This window comes from Rhyacophila brunnea, unplaced genomic scaffold, assembly GCF_057557595.1.
Source record: "Rhyacophila brunnea isolate RB1 unplaced genomic scaffold, BYU_Rbru_1.0 scaffold_10, whole genome shotgun sequence".
NCBI classification, from domain to species: Eukaryota; Metazoa; Arthropoda; class Insecta; order Trichoptera; family Rhyacophilidae; genus Rhyacophila; species Rhyacophila brunnea.
The window spans coordinates 44,164,043-44,183,845 of NW_028232752.1; the positions used below are offsets into that span (position 1 = coordinate 44,164,043).

Sequence of the window (19,803 nt, forward strand, 5' to 3'; positions counted from 1 at the left end):
CACATTGAAAAACAATATGTGTATTTGCCAGACCCAGATTTCGAATCTGGGACCCACGGTATTATAAGCTGACGCCTAAGCCACTTGGCCATTGTGGGGCCATAAAAATCGAAAAAAAAACATGTAAAAATGTAGATCTATTTCAATTCTTCAGCTGATGTGGTGCCCAAACAATATACTCACTCTCATACCTACTTCGAACTAGAGAAATTATTAAGAATTTCTAATACCTAACATTCAAAAAGACCCGGGATTTTCACAAGATGAAGCCCAACATTGAGTACCTATATAAAAATATATTTTACAGGACTGATGAAAATGCGAGAGGCCTCCATTATATAGTGGATTGATCGAGGTTAATGATGATGATTTAACGTGATTTTAGATAGATTACCGCAAAATAATTTCTCAGATACTTAGCCTTACTAAAGTGAAAATGTTATGTATGATTTAATTAATTATGTTGACTTTGTTAACAATTTGAAATGATAATATTATTCTGAATTTACGAGAGAAAGGTGTTTATTAAGGAAGTGCTAGGAAACGTTGGTATACCTTCCTTCATCGAATAATATTATAGGCGAGATCTCGTTTTAACCGAGTTAACTTAACTGGATTAACTGTGTTGGTTTGTTTGTTTTTATTAACTATTGATCGCAATCGTGATAATTTTTAAAACTTCATTTAAAAAATTCAATTAATTTTCAGCGGTCGGTTTGCACATTTTCAAAAAAACGGTAAATATGTTTGACTTGCGTACCTATTTGTAGCCATTGTAACACATATTACATCATCCAACTAAAATGAGTGTATATAATAACTAAAAACTAAAATAATAACTAAGTAATAACCAAAATATGTGATACAAACCCAGAAAAGCTCACTTTGCAGGTAAGCTTTCGAATAATGCAGATTCAAGTTTACTAAGTGGCTGTGACAAATTCACATTTTTTTTATTTTATAATCGAAAATGATGATAAAAACGCGAACCTCATAAAAATCAATGGAGAAAATTTCATTCTCTACTGAACGGATAATAATAATATTATTATAATTATTATATATTAATATATAAATAATTATTATAAAAATATAAAATTATATTATAATCTATCATAAAAGATTAATTCATTCATAAAGCAAAGAAACTACTGAATACAATATATCCGACAACGCTTAAAGAATGATTATAGATATTGAACATTTTTTACTATTTTCAAGAATGAATAGAAAGAATAGAATTACTAACAAATTTCCTTCTGGGATCGCGGGAGTATATGGAATTAATGTTTGTTGATGATTGGAATTATCAATCACGCAAAACTGGTTTGTTTTAAATTACTATCAAATAATTTTAACAATAGGTAGGTGCAATGAATGTTCACGCCATAGTTTACACTTCCAACAACAATTTCGGAATTGGAAAGTATGAGATCCCATCTTATCTCTCCGCCAGGCACGCGTAATAATTACTATTTTGAAAAAATATATTCATTGTACTGAGGGTAATAACGTATACGTTGATTTATGGTGGATATTGTCGATCAATATATTTCTCAACCGGTACTTGAAGTAGTTAGAGACTCAGGAGAGTAGACTCTTAAAAATAGTCGTGCACTAATAGGTTACAAAAATGTCATCTACAGTGGCATGCGGTCCATAGATGTCGTGGATGTGGTGAATGCCTTATTTATTCCAAAATATCATAGTTTAAGTATTCATAAAACCAATAAATAAAATTGATGACATACCAGCTGACCGATACTGCTCCCAATATGAGAGTAAATGTGCTGTGGTATGGGATTATTGTAATATATTTTTCGTGATTGATCATTTCAATGACCCATTATGTACATCTAAAGTTGTCCAATTTTAAAAACTAATTAATAATGGTATATTATGCTAATAATTAATTTCAAAATTGAAATACAGGCACGCCGAGGTGTAAGCTTTTGAAGAGCATACCTGATTTCAAAAGATACCGTACGCCATTGGTCATCTATCTACTTAAAAGTTGGCAACAGTATCTACTATACTACTTTAATTGGATGAATAATTATCCTTATGATTTTCATCATAAAAATATCAAATTGAATACCTATTTTAAGTTACAATTTGTAGTTTTTGTCTTACATTAATTTTTGTATGTGATGTAATTATTTTTTAAAGCGGAAATGAATTTACTATATAAATAATTTTAAGACCCTTCTAACTACTTGAGTATTTTTTAGTACTTAGTAGTAGCATTGATTTCACAGTGTAAAAATACCTTTTATCAACTATAACTTTAATATACCTTGGTTTATTAAGCAAATATGACAAACCTAGTGCGTGTCCTTTCTGTGAGAAGTGGAAACAGTCGTGGGTGATGTATGAAACATCGATGACCTGAGCCAACTTGCGAGCTGGATCGTTCGGCAGGTTGAAGAGCTTTATGAACGGCTGCATCACCACTGTGAAATCATCTCGCTTGTCGTAACGACCCGACGCCACCTGAAATTTATATTATGAGTATTAAGGAACAGTGTATAGTATAGGTTAATAATATACCTATTGCTGATATAATGCATTGAATGTATTTAATTCAACCAGTGATCCTTTCCTTTATAAATGCCATTTTGAAAATTGTCGATATAATTGTAGAATGTTATATTATGTTAATGTTAGATTGCATTAAATAATACAATAAATCCGAAAAAAACGGCGTTCGAAAAATCAACCTTAGTTTCAAAATCTCCCTAAATTTACTAACCTTGAGTTTCAAAATATAGCTAAATCCGTATGACCAGTCGAACTGACCAACCAATGACAAGCTCTATATTGCATTATGTGTGTATTTAAATCTTAGAACAGTAAACATACTTTCAAAAATAAAGTAAAATCAGTTGCTTAAACTTCAAAATATAGTTTAATCCATAACTAAAGACAAAAACCAGTTAAATACACTTTAAACGTAAAAACATTCAATAACATGACACCTAGTGTCTCATGGAAAATCTTGTGATTTACATTATTTTATCATTGATTTGTTACATAATATGAAATAAAGCATTTTTTATCATCCTCCATAAAAATATAGTTATCGCCTCAAGAATCTAAAAATAATATTAATAATAGGTATTTTGTTTGTTTAACAATTTCCAACTGAAATGAGCATTTGTTTGTACGCCACCTGTTATTGTTTTACTGTAGGCATGTTTAACCGAAATTCCGCGGTCCAGATCTGACGTGCCAGTCAACGATTTTTGATAAATGTTCTAGAAAGTATGAAAGCCTGTACCTACTTTTTTGTTATTTATTACTGCCATATTACGCAACATTTCGTCGAAAGCTTGAATCATTCACATTTTTTTATATTCTCAGAACTATTCAAAACATACGAGCTTATTGTATTAACTCTGTGAAATATTTGAGTTTTTTTCCGGTAGCTTATGAAACATATTTTCCACTAGAAAACTCAAGTTCTTTATTTTTTTCTTTGACGATTCATGCTAACAATATAAAGAGATAGGCTTTTTACACTAAAATGATTGAGTTCAGAAATAAAAGTCATATGTATTAAATTTATCAATTTTCGGGTGAAAGATTATAATATTATAATGTTACTTATAAATATTTTTTACATACACTTATATATTATACCTATGTATATATTATGCAAAAACTAAATAACAATAATTTCAATGATTTATTATAAGATTTTTAAATTGAGGAAATTCCAATGATTAAAATATAACATCACTAAAAGTAAAATTATTTAAGTATATTGATTTCCTCTTTCCTGTAAATTTGGGTCATTGCATTTAGACCCCTTTTAGAAAGATGCCTTCTCATATCTTATTATACTATATAGTATCCTAATTAAGATATTTTTCTTCCACATATTATTGTTTCAATATTATTAATACTACTTATGTACCTATCACCCAATATGTAGCATACTTCACCAAAATATCATTGCGGCATATAGTATACCCAAAACCATAAGTTTTTTCTGCTAAGCAATACCCAATTTCTGCCACTGATTTGTGTACAGTAGGTATCCAAGGTCCAAACTTTTCGTTCCCCAAAGCCATAAAATAAAATTGCATATTATAAAGATCTTGTAATTTTTAAAACTTTATATTTTCTGCCAAGTAAGCAGCAAACAAACTGCAAACGTGTGTATTTTTTTTGCAGTACCTCTATGTGTAATTATTTTATCTGTAGGTAACTGATATAATCGCTAATGAGTAAGAATAAAATGATATTAGAGGTTATTATCTACCGTACATACAGGTACTGTGTAACTAAGGAAATTGCAAGTTAACAAATAATCATCAATTTGACTTCGATATGTCAAATTATAGCCATTATAAAATAATGATGTAGAGTTCATAATATTATAATATATCCTACAGCTATGTACAATGTCATTACATAATAACCTCATAGCCTTATATAAACCAAATAACTAGGTCATATAATCAAAAACACGAAAGCCACATCTACGTCTTATCTTCAATAAAAAGAACAAATACTGTCATTGAAAGCCAAATTAGTATTTTAACAACATGGCTAGATCGTTAAAACTTTTCATTGACTCTAAAAATAATATTTTATATTTATGTGACCATGAAAAGGTCTTGCGGAAAATTTTATTTCATATTTTTAGTGTTGTAAATTAAATGGCAGGCATTTAGATCAAACATAATAAATCCTTTATTACTGACTTTTCACGCTCTCTGTATACAATGATGGCATATAAAATTGTATGCGTATCTTTTTAATAGGATTTGTGTGCAGACATTTTAAGCAGCAATAATCATGAATATGCTTCTGAGTGCTATGACAATTTACCTGAACTTACATAATATTATGTTTATTAAATTTTGACACAGGCAATTTTATAAATAACCTATTTATTATTAAACCCTGATTATGTTGATTTTTAAAAATATTAGATTTTGGCAATTCAATACTCTGATCTGTGCAAATAATTATAAATCTAGCAAGATTACTATTATACAGGAGAACAGAAACAGAGCTTTGAAATCGATCAACCACTAAATTATAAACTAAACTTTAGAATACTACATTTTACCTACCAATTTTTCTTTTAATTTGAAGAAAAATTTGTATTTTTCCCATATGAAGCATAACAATTATTCTATTTTAACAGACATATTATTATATTAATATTCAATAATTAATGTCAGAAGCCCAGACATTCATAATCCGATGCGTTGATACATGGCCTAAGTCACAATGATATTATATCCCATATTCACATGAGTTTGTGGTCTATGAAATTGTTTTCCGACACAATATAAAAACTGTCGTTCAAAATCACATACTTCAGATAACCTATCTTCAAAAATATTTTTAAGAAAAATATTATAAATTTACATGTAATCAAAATCTGAGAGAAATAAAGGTAGCTATGTGACATTATCTAGTTGTATTCCATCGAAATTTGTGGTGAAAAACAAGCTCATCCAGTGATATTCCGTAGACTGTAGAGGGAGGTTACACTTATAAAGCGTTGCAAACTTAACGTTAGACTTGTCATTTTTAACAGACATCTAGCTTTTAAAAATTTTATCTAGCGTATGGCGTTAAATCTGATAATTTTTGAAACCATAAACAGCTTAAAACTTCTTAAAGCTAGAATGTTATAACAAATTTTCTTAAAAATCAACAATATCCCGTATTAATGTTACCTACATACAAAATGATGACTTAATTATTGCTTAAATATATTAATTTTAAATTTTATGGCTTAAGTATTTTATTAGTTGTAAAATCTGAAATTCTATTTTGATCTTTATTCTTGCAAAATCAATGTAGTTAATAATAGTTATGAAATATTTTTTGAAATGTTAGTTTCTAGTCATGTAGCTTATAATATTATTTTGTCTGGCATACTTCATTAATGACAGTTGGCAACGTCGGACAGGTAGGTTCTATGGAATGGGCTAACAGGATTTAAGCTTTCAATAGGAGCGCAGGTTAAAAATTATACTTATTATTGTTTTATACATTTATTTATCTATAACTAATATTTTTGGAGAGTCATGGACAATTCTTTATACACTTTTTGGGATATTTACTAACCACTAGAATATATTAGTGGCTCTCGTGATGCAGTGCGTAAGGCGCTTGGCTTCCACCCAAGAGTTCTGGGTTCGATTCCCGGTCAAGACACAATATTTATGTATTTTTCTCAAAACCTAGGTGTTTGTGATTGTTAAAAATTACAAACAACCATCTTGTACGAAAAACAAGGACATGGTTATTAATAATTCTTAATTTAAAAAAAACACTAGAATATAGATATTATATTGGTCAGCTCTTTAAATATAACAATTTTATTGAAGTTGTAAAGATGATTTTTCACATCAAAAATATAAAAAATATCAAATGTGTAACCACTTGATATATGGAAATGTTTGACGATATGCAATGAAAACTATAATGAGGTAGCTCAGAACATTAAACCACGCAGCCTTCTCAATACTTTCAGACGAGAAGTTTTCACCTAGATGTATCTATGCAAGATTTTCCAGTTTTCAGAACATTTAACTTTATTAGGACAGTGAGATATCCCGAGTTCCGGTCTAGCTCAGAACTGTGTCGAACTCAGGATTCACACAAATTAATTAAATAGATTTGGGTTAAATGAAAAGTCTTTGTCTTTTTTTTTTTGGTTATAAGCAGATGGCTTTATATTTTCAGTGATTTTCTTTGCTACACACTTATATGCTAATAATTAAAACAATAGTTTATTTTTTTTGGCGCGGAGTACACGACTTTAACTTGCGTCCGTTCGCAACTCCCGCTTCTTCTGACTGCTTTAAAAAAAAGAAAAAAAATCTCACTTGACAATTGAGTGAGTGGTACAGTCGCTACAAAAGGAACTTTCATACTCACTCTCTTCCACTCTTACATCTTTCACACCCATATCTTTCAAACTCATAAAACAACATCTTATATAGATTTACAAATTATTCCTATTACTAAATTAATTACAATTTTAATGGTATAAATCTTAATATTACACTTAAAGCTATTTGTTTGAAAATTTATATATAGGTACATATTATAATTAGCATTCTAAATCTAACATATTCCTTTTTATCCAGATAGCCAAGTGATACGTCATAAGCCTTTCATATTTTGTTAATTGACTATGTGACCAAGCTGCACGCTTAGGCCTACAAAACTTTATTCCGGCTCCCCATTGAAGACGGGAAGTCCAGGAGTATGTCAACAGGAACATCCAGAACTGTGGATAATGATGAAAAAGTTGGTAAACTCCGATAATTCTACAAACTACGAATGTGGTGAACATAATCATTTCTGCGTACAGTTTTGTACCATGGGCAACACGTTAATCAACAAGTCAACGACGCCGCCATAACAGTGGCCAAGAAGTGAACCAGAAATGTGTAGTTAAATCTCTACTGTCAATCTGACAATAGAGAAATTAAACTAACGTCCAAGCCCTATTGAACTAAAATAATTAACTATTATAATTTCTTAAATACATTACTCAAGCCGTTCTGCATGTGACAAAATCATTAATTTAAACATGTTTTTGACAAGACCGCCATTATGTAAAATTTGTAGAGGCAAAAAATATCTAAATGAAGGACATAATATCCCGGTGTATCCTTGTACCGTATAAAATTGATTTTGCGAAAAAATAGGGAAGCACTTTAAGATATTTTGAAGGTTAAAAAAATCAATCGCCGTTCGTTTATTTCTTGCTGACAATTTTATATAATTAGAGCCCGTATATCAGTGATACATAATCTTTCTATTAGCTCACATTTATTACATTTTATATTGTTCGTGGGCCACACAGAGTAGCTATAAGTTTCACAGATAATACAATATTATTTTTTGAGTTTAGGTATTATCAATTAGAATAATCACTGTGGAATGACATATTATTAGAAATAACGAACACTTAATATCAAAACACCAAAATGTTAAAAATTGTATATTTTATTCGTTCAATTTCCACAATATAATATGACATGTTTCATCCTGATGAATGTTCCCAATTAATAAACAATTTTTTTCTCAACGAATAATTCACAAGATTTAAAAATTATTTTCTTGTATTGAATAAATACATAATTTGAAAACACTAAATTAACTTCGCCACAATTGGATAGGACTCGTATAATAGCTCAAACCATATAGAGAGCTATAGGTCAGAGCACATGGGAGCGAATCCTGGGGGACGCAGTTTCGAATCCTGCTAGGTGTCGTATTTTTTTTTCAAATAGATTGTTTCTATTGGTTATATATTTTTAAAAGTTAAGTGTTTTCAAATTATGTATATTCTCAATTACTCATTTTTTTATAGTATCTATCCGAATGAAACCGGTATCGGATGTATATGAATATATTGTGTAATAACTACAAATAAAACGTATAACCAAGCATTAAAAAGTTAAATTAAATACGTAAAAATCATATACTCGGATCACTCCTATTTACATTTACATAAAGGTACTCAGTGGTAGCAATAGTGAGATCACTGGTACTATATTATGCTGACAGCAACCATCTTGAGATCGGGTTCAATGTTTACGGATACTCTTATGTGCATACAATTAAATTAAGCCTTTTTATGCAGGTCTGAAAACTGCTCTTCACGAATATACATGCGATAATTCTGCACATCACTTAAGGGAGGGCTGAAGAGCTCGACATTCAAATATAATTTAGTATAAAAAGGACCTCGGCGTCGTAAGTACGTTAATTTAAATCGACCTTTTCGCAAAAATCACTAATCATCGGAGATTATATTTCAAGAAACATTATTATTATTATTATTATTTTATAAACACCTGCAAGATGTACGCCGATCAGAAAACAGGGCTGTCAAAATAATATTATGAATTAATATTTTTAAAATGTTAATTTCATCATAGTTTTTAATCAAACATGTGCAAGTACGTACTGATAACTTGGGTGGATTTTGTAGCAAACATACTACCTATTGATATATATACGGGTATATTATTATTATAACCCAATTCAAATTGAACATAGGTTGATACTTAAATACTATTATAGTATGTTTATGATTTCGTGAAAATAATACGATGGTATAATTAATCCATATCAATTATTTGAAAACATTACATTCGCACTTTGCAAGATAACATCAAAATGTGTATATACTTATTTAAATGACGAATGACATTCATGAGTGAGCATGGCTGAAAGCTTGGAAATGTTTTTTTTTTCTATTTCAAAATCTTTTAATTGTGTATTATTTTATTACAGATTCAAGGCCAACTTCATATAACTAATAAAAAATACTGTTTGTTTCTATGAATAAAAAAAAACAGGAAGGAAGATGTGTACAAATCACGACAATCAGAAAGGCCGGCAAATATGGCCGACAATGCGTGATACAAACATAAAATACACAAAATTACAACCACATTCGAAGTTTGCCGCACACGTACAGACCACGTGATATTTGTTTACGCTTTGTCGCTTTTCAAAATGGCGAATTTGATTGCCAGATTTTACTGCGATAAATCAGTATGTTACTTCTTGTCTTTTTTTTATTCGTAGGTTTGTTTACTATGTACACCGAGAAATTTCCATTTATAAAATCGGAAACGATTTTTACAGAAGAGTTTTGGAATATAATGCAACCAAAACTGGAAAAAATTCTATCATGGGTGTTGATTTTCTGAATTAGTTAACCCCAGGTCCATGTCACTACGTGAACCACAGTGGATATTAAGCCATTTTCACACTGGCTACGAGTTGCTGGCAACCTCATTAAATTTTACGATACTTACCATAATTGCTTCAGAAATTTTACGATAATCATCATAATTATCGTAAAATCTAACGAGGTTGCCAGCAACTTAACTTGTTGCCAGTGTGGACCCGGCATTAGATGCACAAAACTTAAATAATATATATTATAAATAAAAATTTAAAATTATAAATATTTATGATTTATGTCTTCGACAGCCCTGATAAAATATGAGTCGGATCGAGTCATAGAGCAAATTTATTGACACAAACAACTTTGACACGGCCTTTTTATATTAACTAGTAGACCAGATATTATGGACCACATGTTAAAAAATCATATTTTCAATTCTCAATGCCAACTCTGTAGAACGTCCCCTTAACCCGATATTTTGATCTTCATTGATCTTGAAATACAAAGATGGGTCAGCCTCATTGAGGGGTGCTTGAAGAACTAGTAAATGTCTTGACAAGAATTTGACATGAACATTATATAATTATACAATACCGTGAAGTTTATATCAATGATATTTCTTGGAGCACACTAATAATTGTAATGCAAGTAAATAATCAACTGAAAAAAGCATTTTACAATGCTTCACTATAAAATTGAACTGGGTGATTATTAATGTATGCTAGGATTTTTTAAATTATTTTTAAAGTATTATAAATACCTACGCAATGAATGACATCAAAAGCCGCATGTGAGGGCTGGTCATGCACCACTGTCATATTATATAATTATAGTATAGTATCATTAATCTTCGAATAAATTGGTTTTTCCTTCATCAATTTTTTTATAATTAAATAGGCGCGCTTTTTTGGGAAACGACCATACAAATAAAAATGTAAATTAATACTAGGTACCTACTTACATTAATTTATATAATATATATTTTATAATTGATGTACTCATCACTTTTCTATTCCTGTTAAATATTTTTTCACATTTTTATTTTATGGGTATTACAACTATAAAAAATCATGTATCTATATGAACATTAACATTAATAACTGTTATAATTAATAACTAAACATCGTTTAAAACAAAACCAGATAATATTATACTATATATTAATTAATTCTTATAATTGAAAATGATAAGCACATGCTTCGTCCATTTAAATAAGGGATACATTTTCAACGAATGATCAGTTGAATTTATTTCTGTAGGCGGACGAAACCGTAATTTAATAAACAAAGTATGTTTCCGTTAATAAGTGAAATTTCACAGTAAACGTATATATTCGAGGATCTTCTTACCATTTCTACTTTTTCTTTATGGACGGCCTCACGGATTCTAATGTCGTAATTCGCCCTGCTTATTATATAATATTATGTATAAATGGTACAAACTCAACATACCAACATATTGCATATCTCACGTGGCAAAAATGGAGTGAAGTAGGTATATATTATGTTTTCCCAATGATGCACTTGATCGAAAATTAATATAGAACTACTATACTCATTATTACTATAAAATAAACTAAACAATATAATAATATTATCAACTGGTTACTTAAGTCGGTAAGTTCAATTTTTACTAAGTACCAATAATTAAGTCTACTAAACTAATATTACTAACATATTTATGTTGGATCATATATAATTTATTGCATGTAATCTCAAGTTATACCTATTCATCTGCCTGCACTACCAAGAAACTTCAAAATAGTTGAAAACTCAGCCATCATCTGTATATGGCATAAAACCGATAACGCGCACACAACTTTGTTAAGTTTGCCTGTCTAAAAGTAATAATTGTATTACTATTTTGTTTTGTTAACAATTGGAAGATAAATGTGGTGGTCAATGGTGACATGTGAAAGATGCAAAAAAATAATGTCTGGAAACATCAGAACTTTTGTAGTTTACACACAATATAAAACGTGGGATAAAAACCCTAGACGCCTTTGTTAGAAAACACTAACGGGTTTTTAAAATTTCGAACAGACAGTAAGATATATCTAAAAAGATCAAAACAAATTTTTATTTTTTGCAGACAATAATACTATATACTAATTATATTGTACATATAGTATTATATACATATTATTAGATATTAACAAGATTTCAGAATGTACCTATATTCTTCAACGAACATACATCTCATTTGGAACATTTTTAAATAAATGTAGGTTTCTCAGGAATCCCAGATTATAAACGAACATAACAAATATAATTTAAACTATAGACTCTAAGAGAGTATAACATTTTTTTCCAAGACTCGAATCTACCACTTCACACTGATCAACGCCCATATCCGCTTAAAGTATTTTTATAATTCAATACTGAATTCACATAAGATTGACGAAGATTAAATGATGACTTGAATGATTTGTAGACAGATCGTTGTCTTAAAAGCTAAAGTATTCACCCAGAATGTGAAAGATGTGAGTTCTAATTAAGTACACTTGGTCCAACTTTTATGATTTTTTTTCTAACGGTATTTTTGAGATTTCTTAAATACATGCATTTTTCATAAGAAAGAATGTCACATTCTTAAAACTTGTAAGTATGTATTCTGCATATACGTCAATTTTCATTAATTAAGTAATGGTATTTACCAATTGATTATTCGTTTGACGGAATTTGAAGTACTCGGATAAAAACATAATCATAAGAAATAATTTGCTTGAATGAAATGTGAAAAATGGACTTCAAGGCTTGCTTGGTTCTAGGACTTTTATCTAATGTGCATGTTTTAAGGTTTTTCAGAAATATTTCAAAATGACAGAAGATGAACTACTATTTTAAATGAATAATGACCCGTTAACTATAACGACGTTAATGACAGTCATATTATCAGAAGATAAACTTACAACTGATAATATAGGTACCTCACATTGCTCTGGCATACCGGATGTATGAAAAGTTTTTATAAAAAGGTTAAAGCCTCTTCTTTTTGTGAGTGCGGAGAAAACCAAACAACTGAGCATATAGTTGATACTTGTGTAGGTAAGTTTTCCTGGAGATTTTTATGTCATCCACAAGCATTTACACGATCAGCTGCTTTAAATATCTTATATCTTTAATTCCGATTAATATATTATAATATACATAATGATGAAGTAGGCACTTATATGCACACTAGCTCTCACCAGTATATTAATTCAATACCCGGGAAACACTTTTTCGATGGGAGTTTTATGGAAAACAAGATATACAAAAATAATATGTCTAATCCTGTATTTTACAGAGTATCAAAACATTGCTTTTTAATGTACCTCAGCGGTAAATTTTCATGAAATTATATTTACTGCATGTACCTACTTACACCGTAGGCAACTCTCTATATACACATACGTATACCCAATATATTATTTCCTTTTGTTTGAAATGATTAATAATTCCTTTGTAGAATTAAATTCGTTGGGCAGGAATTCTTCATTTCTTCTCTTTTGTGTCCTTTCCTTAAGCTCTTAAAGTTTGTTATGGACTTTTGAATAAAAGCTCTTAATAAATTGACTTAAAATGAGCATTCAACGCATTTTTATAATACATAATTATTCTTCTTTAGGCGAATTATTAATGAAGTAGATGGGTAGGATAAATTTTAGTTACAGAAAGAATTTGATGAATATATATGTATTTAATTTTCTTTCTTTATTCTTTATTGATATCAATGATCGTATTCTATAAAGTAGAAATATAACAAAAGGTGTTACGGCGTCATGTTGGCATTACATACTACTTTTGGTACTATACGTTATAGGTTGTACACCAGGCAGCTATTAATAACAGCGTGCTTCATGTAGCATAGTAGGTACCTATAATAAATATTATACTTTTCATATGAACATTTTTATCTTCATTAAATTTATATTTAGTAGGTATATTAATTGTTAACTAACCCTTAAATGTGGATACAGTCTGATAAATATATGTTATCAGTATTGTTAGTCAATCATTTGTACCACTCTCTTACAAATAAATATAATATTCCATATAGGAAGGGGCATTCAGTTAATATTTCAGTCGATAGAAAACAATTCGCATTAAAATGGTGACCATGGACTTCATGCACATCACCCTCTCACTTTTTGATATGCCAATGAGTCCACTCCCATTCATTAGGTCAGCGATTCATAACCTTTCCGGGACGTGACCCAAAATAAGGCAATAGTTTTGGTTTTGTGACTTACGATGATGAAATTTGTTTTAATAATACAGAATACAGTATTGGCAACAACATCATTTCTTTTGAATATGAATCTTGGTTTTAGATTCATTAGAAGAAGTTCAACAAATTCACCAAATCTTGGTGTTATATTTGATAAGTTGCACTGTCAGTCTTCTTCAGATTGCAGTCTGTTTGGATATTTGGTTTTCATTATATAGGGTTATCAAATTAAAACTATATATATATATTTTTAAAACGTCATACCTAGCACCCATTTTTTTTCTCCATCAGGTTCTGATACCAAATAATGAGTATACCTAGTCCAACGTCACTAAAAAGAATATTTCTTTGGATTAAAATTATCTCAGTAGGAACTTATCTACATTTTTTTTACAAGATACATTTCATTGCCGGTAATTTACCTTAATTCAGCATTTGTTTACAAAACTCAACCATTATATTTTTTCCACTAAAATACATTTTTAGAGTTTTAAATCTCTTCTCTACCTCTACATGAAGATTATATTATAAATCTGGATAATGACAAGTTATTTATTAATTAAAAATAAAATAAAAAATAATGTATTATATACTATGAATATGCATTTTAATAACGTAATAAAATTAAATCATCAATAGCATGGCACTACAATAGGATCCTCGGTTTAGTTATTTTGGCAAAGCATTCCTAAATCTGGCTGCCCTCGTAGTTCAAAGCATAACGCGTTGGACTTTAACCCGAACGCCCCGGTTCAATCCCGGTGAGGTCACAACATATTTTTTTTTTTTTAGTCTTGATGTTTGTGATTATTTCACTTATATTCCTACTGATTGCACTACTGTTTCACATCACAACTTAGAATAAAGAATTAAAATAGTACTTATTGGTGAAATTGACCATGTAATTTAAAACAAAATATTTGATTAACAAATAATATTTTTATTCGGATAGGTATCTTTAATGTTGACCAAAATTCACGTAACGTTGTTTTTTATTTTTTTTGTAAATAATAGAAATCATCTATAAAAATGCTGGCTTACTGAGTTTTTCCAAGATAGAAATCGACGCAAGTATTTTTCATTTTACGGAAAGTGCTGCCAAGAAGTGACAGCGCGGATTTCAAACTAAAAATTTTCTCCTTTTAAATTCAATGAGAGATCTTAGTTTGGTTTACTAAAAAGGGTTAGGATGAAAGATTCTCTATGTAATATCATTACCCGGAATCGATCCAATGCTAGATAAAAGCCTCCCCTAGTTTCCTCCCTTATTGAAGATATAAATGTATAATATTCAGGGCTCGAAATGGACCGGAACGCACCGGAGCGCCGTTCCGGTTCGTAAAATCCCCAAAATTATCGCTCCGTCTCGTGGACATTTTAAATTGACAGTGAGCTAGATTTGCCATTTAATGTAAAAATTTAAAAGTTTGTCCACACTGGTAACCTAAAAATTTCACGATAATTATCAAAATTTGTTTGACCAAAAATTATTTTAATCGAAATTTAATGAGGTTGCCAGCAACTTGTTTCCAATATGGACACGGCATAACGCATTTATTTTTATAAAATACACAAGCAATTAGATAACTATGTTAACATTTTCATAAGATATTGAGCGCTCTGGTTCGTAAAATATTCCATTTCGAGCGATGATAATATTATGTTAAATTGATATTGTCCAAGAACATAATTAGAAATAAGAATAATCACAATCACTATTTCGATTATAGCGATTGATCCTTTCGTCCATCCGAATATCAAAGACGAATGTCATACTAGTATTATTGCGCCTGTACACGTGCAAAGATTTACTGGCGGCAATAGTGTGTATTTTGAACTATCATGACAATAACTGTTTACACTTAAAAGTGCTGACTGACTCTCCAATATCATTCTTCAAGTACTAATTCGTACTATTTAACAGGTAGTGAAAATCGTTCAACCTGAAATTTCATTAGTGGTTCATTTTTTTGCCGGCAGGTTCACCACTATCGTTCTACTGCACAGGCGCAGATCAAAAAAATCCCTACTGTCGCATGAAAATTCAGAAGCTTCCAAACTTTTTTGATTCATGCATGCAATCATGCCAACTGCAGGATAAAACATGTTTACCCATACATTTTCTTACTGTCAACAGTAAATCCATGCACGTTTATTAAACTGCATTGCTTACAGAAAACAAAACTGCATCAGCGTTTTGAAAAATTGTCTGTCAGGATGATTTTGTAGCGATACCTTTGTCCAAAAATAACATGCTAGAACAAAGCTTTGAAACTGCTAGCTAGAGGCAACATGTAAATTCAAATTAGTACTTAAGTTGTTTGTGTTGCAATTTCCGGCTGTCAGTCAAACATATCCGCTCTTTAAATTAAAACTAACGTTAAAATGAATAAGCAAAATGAATTTTTATATTATATATGTATATAATGTGCGTTTTTTTGGAAGTCAGATTTTTATTAATAGGTACATTTTATAAATATTCCAAACATTAAAATGTAGTTTGATAAGTTCTTTAAAACGTGACATTTTTGTTATTATTTCTCAAATTGAACTTTGATGCGGTAACAACATCAAAATCTAAATCGATATAAATAAAAAGTATGTAAAGTTATATTTTTCATTGATGTTTTCTATAAAAAAATAGTTTTTTAAATAAGAAATAGGATGGTATAAATAAGACTATGAATTTTTCAAGAATCGTTTTGTCACCTTCTAAGAAGTCATCAAACTAAATTATATTGACACGAATATACCTACATAAAATACTATTTACTAGTAAAACAATTTGTTCCAAAAAACACAAGTAGTTTTTTTTTTTAAATTTGTATGTTTATTTATTATGATAACTGTTAATAAACACACTTATTGTGAATACTATGAGGTGGGGCCATTTATTAAACTTAATCTAAAATAGTAATATTGGATTGTCATCGGGAAACCACTCGATGTATTGACATTAATTATTTATCTTCCGTAAAAGGCACAACGACAGCTTGTCTTTGGCTACATTAGTAGTATTGTCTACGGTTTATTTTTCCACACTCCAACATGGGGTGCAATTATTCACATCTTATTTCATATCGTGAAAAGTAATATTATAATCTCTTTAACCTATACTTAGAGGTAATGTGCACTTCATTTAATTTACTTACATTGATACATATTTTTTAAGTTATTAAATAATGAAATATATAACCTCCATCTGGTAGAGGTTTAAAGATGTTTCCATTATAATTTTCTACCCCCTCTACTTTTTATTAGTATTTAGAAATTTTATCTGTTGTCCTTTTCCTATATTATTTACTTACGTAGGTATCTTTTTATCTTTCTCAGTGGGTCTATTCTATACTTATCGAACACTAAATTGATAAATAGTATCAAACTTAGGGTAGGTTTGTATCAAAATATTAGCACTTATTGTAACAATTACACGAAGCCGGTTTTTATTGTTGCAATAAGTGCGATATTTTAACAGCAGCAAGATAGGTGCTGTTAAAATATAGCACTTATTGCAACAATAAAAACCGGCTTCGTGTAATTGTTACAATAAGTGCTAATATTTTGATACAAACCTACCCTAAGTTTGATAATATTTTTCACTTTATCACTTTAGCGGTCGATAAGCATAGAATAGACCCACAGGACTGTTTTATATAGCTGATTTTGTGGTAGTGTTAATGTTGTAAGGCTTTAGCATCACATTACTCACTATGCACTTTAATTGCACGATAATGGTAACAATATTAATATCAATCCAATCACAAAAGTTTAAACCTTATGCGTAATATTATTGAATGATGTCTACAACATTAGGTGTAACGTTTACTAGTAAGATATACCAATATTTTTATATATTGTTACGGTGAAGAAGCAAAATAAAAAGTAAAACCTAAGCCGGTTACACGGGATTCACTTTATTGGGAGTTTATTGAAATCTTCAACATAAATAGACCCTTAAAAGGTTCTACCTACCTCCTCACTTAGCTTTGCTGAATATTGATTTTATGGCTATTTAACGGGTAAATAAAATTAACGATATTAATTTCAGTAGAATCGGTATCTTATAAATTTAATAATAAATCCAAGATATCCCTTTAAGGGTTGGTATTATATTAGACGATTAAATTTATTTCATAGATACAATTTCATTCTGCCTGGTGCTGAATTGATCTGGTGGGACATTTCTCTCTGCGGGGTTACTAGGGGTCGTTGACGAGTAAGCAGGGGGATGAATCTTCCATACAGCGATCATGACCACGTTATTACTTAATATATCAGAAGGGGTGGGAATTAATCGCACAATGCAATAATCAAAATTCACAAAAAAAAAAATAACTTTAACATTTAGAAAATAGTTTTCGCATATATTAAATGATTTCACAAATAAATAGATGAAATCACATAAAATAGTTTGTTTCACAAAACAAAAATCATAAATCACTCATTGTAAATATAAATTCACTCAATTTTGACAACTGCACACATTTGTAAAATTGTTTTCACCGATAAATAATATATCGCACAAAGAAAAGGTAGAAATTCACAAATGTCAAACTAATAATTGTAACAATACAATTTTATTAGAAAGCAATCGCAAAAATGATGCTTAGGTGTCAATATAATTAATGTTTAACGCAGTAATATAAATATGTATATATATTATTTGATGTAAATCTACAACCAAATAACACCACCTAGGTATACTTATCCTTTTCGGTTCATCGATATAAATTTTGGTAAATGTGGCGCAGATGCCGTCATGAGATTGTATAAGTATCTTTTTTGAACTAAACCTAATCTAACCTAACCTATTCTAACGTAACCTAACCTAATATAACTTAATCTAACCTAACCTGACCTGACCTAACCTCAGTGGCGAAGGGTGGAGGTAGGCTGTTAAAATCCGCCATAAATAGTGCACATTAAACTTTTTCAGACATACATATTTTTTTTCATTGAAATAAGACTACAATTCACAGAAAGTGTTGGTTAGTTTTTAAAATTAAATTAAACCCTGAGAAACCAAGCGATATTAGATAATAGTCAAAAAATACATGTCTATCTACATAACTTTGAATATTTTATAGATAGAATAATATTTTTTATTTATTATAGTTTGGTTTAGGCAGGGCTTAATGAAATAAAAAAATGAACCAACAATATGTGTAATATGTATTTTTAATCCAACGAAAACAAATAACTATGAATGAAAAAGTGTGCACAATTTTGTCGTATCGCCCAAATTAGGCCAAAACTATTATGGTTTCGTTTGGGCAGGGTTTAATTGATTTTCAAAAACTAACTAACACCATCTGTAAATTGTAGTCTTAGTTCAATAAAAACAAATACATATGACTAACAAAGTTTAGTGTGCACTATTTATAGCGAATCTTAACAGCCTACCTCCACCCTTCGCCACTGCCTAACCTAACCCAACCTGACCTAACCTAACTTTATGTTTACAATACTGTGCTTAACTGTAAATTATGTAAATGAAATATGAATAATGTAATAATTAAGTAATAACCCTTGTACGAAAAAGCAAGGAATTCAATAAACGAATTTAAAAAAATAAAAAAAAACCTAACCTAACCTAACCTAACCTACCCCAACCTAATATTACCTAATATAATCTTAGTTTGTGATAATGAAGTAAGTATCAAAATCTATGAGCATTTTAAATTAACAGTTATTAGATCGAAAAGCTTATGCGCCGACAGAAAAAGGTATTTATTATAATTGTCTACATGGAATAAACTGTTTTCGTAAAAAAAAATCATAAAAGCTCATGACGGCATCTGCGGCACAATTACCTAAGTTTTAATTAACGTCACTTTTTAAATAGGTATTTATAGTATTATTTGAATCTGAAAGTAGGTACCTAATACATACTTATGTTT

At 29.7% G+C, this 19,803-nt stretch overlaps 1 protein-coding gene across 2 annotated transcripts in view; it reads right to left on the reverse strand.

The window, feature by feature from the left end:
• The window catches only part of LOC147079247 (phospholipase B1, membrane-associated-like), a 204,212-nt gene that overhangs the window by 69,734 nt on the left and 114,675 nt on the right, over nt 1-19,803 (reverse strand). For both annotated transcript variants that reach the window (XM_085954866.1, XM_085954876.1), the window contains one exon: nt 2,325-2,493. In XM_085954866.1, coding sequence (XP_085810992.1) covers nt 2,325-2,493 — 169 coding nt within the window. The remainder of the gene's footprint in view (nt 1-2,324; nt 2,494-19,803) is intronic.